The sequence below is a fragment of the Anomaloglossus baeobatrachus genome, chromosome 4 (genome assembly GCF_048569485.1).
Source record: "Anomaloglossus baeobatrachus isolate aAnoBae1 chromosome 4, aAnoBae1.hap1, whole genome shotgun sequence".
Lineage (NCBI taxonomy): Eukaryota > Metazoa > Chordata > Amphibia > Anura > Aromobatidae > Anomaloglossus > Anomaloglossus baeobatrachus.
This window is the reverse complement of record NC_134356.1, coordinates 686,692,361-686,697,046: the sequence shown is the minus strand read 5'-3', so window position 1 is coordinate 686,697,046 and position 4,686 is coordinate 686,692,361. Positions and strand designations below refer to the sequence as shown.

Below are 4,686 nucleotides of genomic sequence, written 5' to 3'. Positions count from 1 at the left end.
TGCAGCTGTGAACCGTGATCATAGGTACCCAGCTTAAGTGTCCTGCTCTAATCCCAATATTTCTTTCCATTGCTGCCCCCTAGCCCTCACTAACTCCATTTTACAGCACACAAGTTAGGGTCCTTATAGACTTCTATGGGGTTCAACATCCAAGCTCAAGATAGAGTTCAAGTTCGGTCCCAAACTTGACTTATTTTTTTTACGTCTGGCCAGATCGGTCAAACCGGAACATCTGTAGGTTTGCCAATTTCTATATCTAAGAACTTTGCAAAAAATAATTAGGGGGAAGTAAGCTAAATTTTAAAAATGTTACTACTAAGTACATTTTGTGTTTATTAGATTCATATGTATAGGATGCTATACTGCTTCTGTCTAATGTTGGGAAATGGAGAATTGAAAGTGCCTAAACTTTGCAAAATTTTCAGCTATTTTGTACATTTTTGCTTCAGGAAAGGTTGGACTGTGATGACGAGAACCCAGGTGTAATAAGACACCAAATCTCTAGGTGTCACCAAGCACACTAGTGGAGGGGATCTGCCCGGTTTCTACACAAGGTGTCCCTAGACACGTCTAGTGAGGCGCAGTCAAACAAGCCAAGGGTCAAAAGCCAGGAAATAATCTAAATGACAGAAGATGCGAGCAGAGCCGGACACAGGGGACGAGCCGAGGTCAGTAAAAAGTGAGGTCACATAAGTACAAATGAGCTAGCAGAGCCAAAATCGGGGAACAAGCCGCCATCAGGGAGTCAGGGAATCAAGTCAGTAGGTAAAGAGACGGGAGGGAAACAGCGGAACATGGTAGTGGGACAAGATCAGGTCAAACACTATCACTGGCGGCGTTCGAGGTGAAACAGCTCCCAGATAAAGCAGAGCAGTCACCCGGAACAAGGCTCCAAAGAATAGACCCCTGCCACACCACACAAGACTCGATTGGGAACCCGGGAAAAATATGAGGCCCAGCATAGCCACTGTAGGAGAGCACCACTGTGCAGAATCATGACAGGACAACATAGACTTTGACTGAATAAGAATTTTGATCATAGGTTTCTCATATGTTCTCACAAGCTTCACCCACAGTATATTGGTAAACAGACTTCCTTGATCAGCTGAATATTACATCTCTTTGGTGTTGGTGCATATCATTATAAAGTAGGACTTGATGTTGACAGAGCATAAAGAGTGTTCCTTGCTTTTTTCCTTCTTTACACAGGAAAGAAACCATACCATTGTTACAGATTTTTTGCTCTTAGGATTTCAATCAAGTAAATATTTAAGAATTTTCCTATTTTGTCTTTTCCTGCTGATTTATTGTGGGACGGTATGTGGGAACCTCCTGATAATCATGCTGGTGTCCATTAACAAGAACCTCCAGACTCCAATGTATTTCTTCATCTCACAACTGTCTGTAAGTGACATCTTGTTAACCACAAATATTGTCCCCAAGATGCTTCAAATTATTTTGCATACTGGGGGAACAATTACTTTTATTGGTTGCATCACCCAACTTTATATTTTTTGTGCCTCAGTAGTATTTGAATGTCTTCTCCTCACCGTGATGTCTTATGACAGATACGTGGCCATCTGTAATCCCCTCCATTACGCTACTATAATGACAAGGACTTGTTGTATGAAATTGGCCATCATCCCTTGGTGTTGCAGTTTTTCTGCGACATTGATTGAGGCGGTCACAACAGCGATGTTAACTTTTTGTGGTCCCAATGTCATTGACCATTTCTTCTGTGACATGAATGCTCTACTGGACATCGCCTGCTCCGATACTTCCATTGTTCACCTTGAAATCACTTTGTTAGGTACTCCATTAGTAATCATCCCAACCATAATAATAATCATATCATATGCCAAGATTATTGCTGCAATATTAAGGATCCCATCCAATTCCGGTAGACAGAAAGCCTTCTCCACCTGCAGCTCCCACCTCACCGTGGTCTCCATATTCTACTTGACCTTGTTCAGTATTTATGTTTTCCCAACACAAAAGCAAACCATGAATATCAGTAAACTCCTATCCCTGCTATATACTGTATTCACTCCTTTCATCAACCCCATTATATACAGTCTAAGGAATAACAATATAAGTGAGGCCGTAAACAAAATAATACATTTAAAATCTATAAACTTGTAACTTTATTAAATTGTATTCAGTGCTAAAACACCTTTGCCATTTTTTACCTTATGTTTTTCAACCAATTTTTGTTTTGTTTTGTTTTTGAGAAATTATCATGTTTTTTTTCCCATAAATCAACAGTAATCATGAAAATATGAAATTTTGTTTTATATGTTATTACAGAAATCCACTTCTTTTTCCTCTTGGACTGATCTTTCACTGTCAAAATTCTCTTTTATCACCAAATAAATTTTGTAAAATAAAATCTCTGTTGAATGTAATTTAAATAAACAGCAATTGGGGTAATGTTTTTTATTTTGCTCAGTTTTCCTGAGGATTTACTGTTTTGTAAAATAATGCATTAACTTTATTTAGCTTACACAATTTTTTTCCAGCCAAAGTTCTTTAGATTATTCTACTTTTAGAACGTTAGAAAGAAACATTTTCGGCTTGTTTCCTCATATTCTGAAACAGATATTTGCATTTTGTATTGATGAGCTGTGCCTGTGGCAGCTTATATGAAATTCAAAGGCAGAATTCTTAAACATAAATATAACATTAGATAAAAAGTAGCAATCATTGATGGAACATGTTATTAAATCAAACTATGGATTAGTCAAGTGCTGTCCAGAATCCCAGATTGTCTATCGGTCATATCCTCCTTCTTCCCATGATGCTTCCTAAAGCTCAATGTGGACAAAACTGAACTTGTCATCTTTCCTCCATATCACTCTCCTACCAGACCTATCTATCACAATAAATGACACTACACTTTCTCGTGGACTGGAAGCCCCCTACCTCTGAGTAACACTCGACCCTGCCCTGTAATTCAAACTGTACATCCAAGCTCTCACCACCTCCTGCCGCTTCCAACGCAATTATTTTTTCCACAATCTTCCTTTTCATCAATCTACTAAATTGTTAGTGTATGACCTCATCCTCTCCCACCTAGACTACTACAATATCCTCCTCTGTGGCCTCCATACTAACTCTCTTGCACCTCTGCAGTCTGTGCTTAACTCTGCTGCCTCACTAATCACTTCTCTCCTCACTACTCTTTCACTTTTTCCTTCTACAAATCTGCTCATTGGCCCCTAATCCTGCAAGATATCCAATTTAAACTACTAACAATAATCTAGAAAGCCGTTTTTAATCTGTTTCCTACTTATAGCTCGGTTATTTTCCCACACATAATAATAATAATAATAGTAATGTGATGCCCTGGACTAGCCAGGTAGTCACAGATAGGCCCTTGCACAACACCTGTCCCCTAAAAACGTGTCATCAGCCAACCTTAAAACCCTAGTCACCTCCCTCAGGGTTTGATGGACACACCAGGGGGCGTGCCCAGGTGGTTGGACACGCCCACCGAGGAGTTCACAAGTCCTGAGGCAGGAAAACACAGACAGTTCAGTTTCAGTGTTGAGGAGTGGGGGAGGTGAGGCCTGTGAGACAGGCCTGTGACAGTCTGACAACAGGTATCTGGGTCGGAGCACAGCCACCTTTGGCTAGGAGGCATACAATGGCCTCAACCTGCAGGAGCCGAGAACACGGCTCGGTGGAACCGTAAGGGACCGGGACAGGGTAGTGGCCCGCCGGTACCGAACCGGGGAACCGACTGGAAACCGGAGCACAAAGGGGGGTACTCAGACCCTGAAACGAGGTCCAGAAACTACTGGACCAAGTTAATTTACTGATTGAGGTCTGGACTTTAGGTCCTTTCCCACCCTAGTCCCGACTGAAGACAACAGCCCAACAAGGGGGATAGAAAGCCACCACACAGGCAGAGAGATCACACGGGCCAGCATCTGTGGGCAATGGGCTCTTCTGACATCCACAAAGCCAGGGAGCGGACTCCCATTGCTGAAGCGCGGGCAGTCCACAACTACACAACACGGTGCAGAAGAAAGGCAGAGACCACCAAACCAGGTAGGGGACCAGACGGAGGCAGCTGTGGGCACCGACCACCATCATCTTGGTTTACCAGAGGCTCGTGTGTGTCAATCATCATGAGTACAACTGTGCCCTTGGGCCGTGCACCGCCCTGCACCACATCAGCACGTCCTTCCCAATCGGGTCTCGGGGCCATCACCCCTGCCCACGGAGGGGTTAACATCTTGCTGCGCAACATCTTCCCCAGGTGCCTAGTAAACAGCAGCGGTGGTGTCCACATTCACCACATGCCGTGGGTGGCTTCATGAACTTAACCAAAATCACGGCCCCGGCCGTAAACCTACGTCCCCTTCAAAGCACCAGCCCCTTTCGGAGCGCAGTGACCCTGGGTCCGGAGGCGCTGGAGCCACCCACCAACGAGCCCGGATCCGAGCGGCTCGGCTGCAGCCGAGCGCGGGGCGGTACAATAATAATAGTAATCTTTATTTCTATAGCGCCAACATATTCTGCAGTGCTTTACAATTGAGAGCTTCATATACAAACATAAGTAACCATTATAGACGATACAATAATTAAAGCAAAATTAAAGACAACCCTCAAAAGAGCTTATAATCTACAATGGTGGAGGTGGGGGTGACACAAGGTTCAAGTGTTTATATACAACAACGG

The 4,686-nt window shown here is 43.3% G+C and overlaps 1 protein-coding gene across 1 annotated transcript; it reads left to right on the top strand.

Moving 5' to 3' along the window:
- The first annotated feature begins 1,158 nt into the window (after positions 1-1,158).
- On the top strand, positions 1,159-2,142 carry LOC142302868 (olfactory receptor 5G9-like). Its single transcript, XM_075343975.1, has one exon. It carries the CDS (start codon positions 1,159-1,161, stop codon positions 2,140-2,142), a length of 984 nt encoding a protein of 327 aa, XP_075200090.1.
- Positions 2,143-4,686: the final 2,544 nt, after the last annotated feature.

Bases quoted from the DNA above. Each gene is read 5' to 3' on its own strand.
- LOC142302868 (XM_075343975.1), top strand. From the start codon at position 1,159: ATGTTGACAGAGCATAAAGAGTGTTCCTTGCTTTTTTCCTTCTTTACA.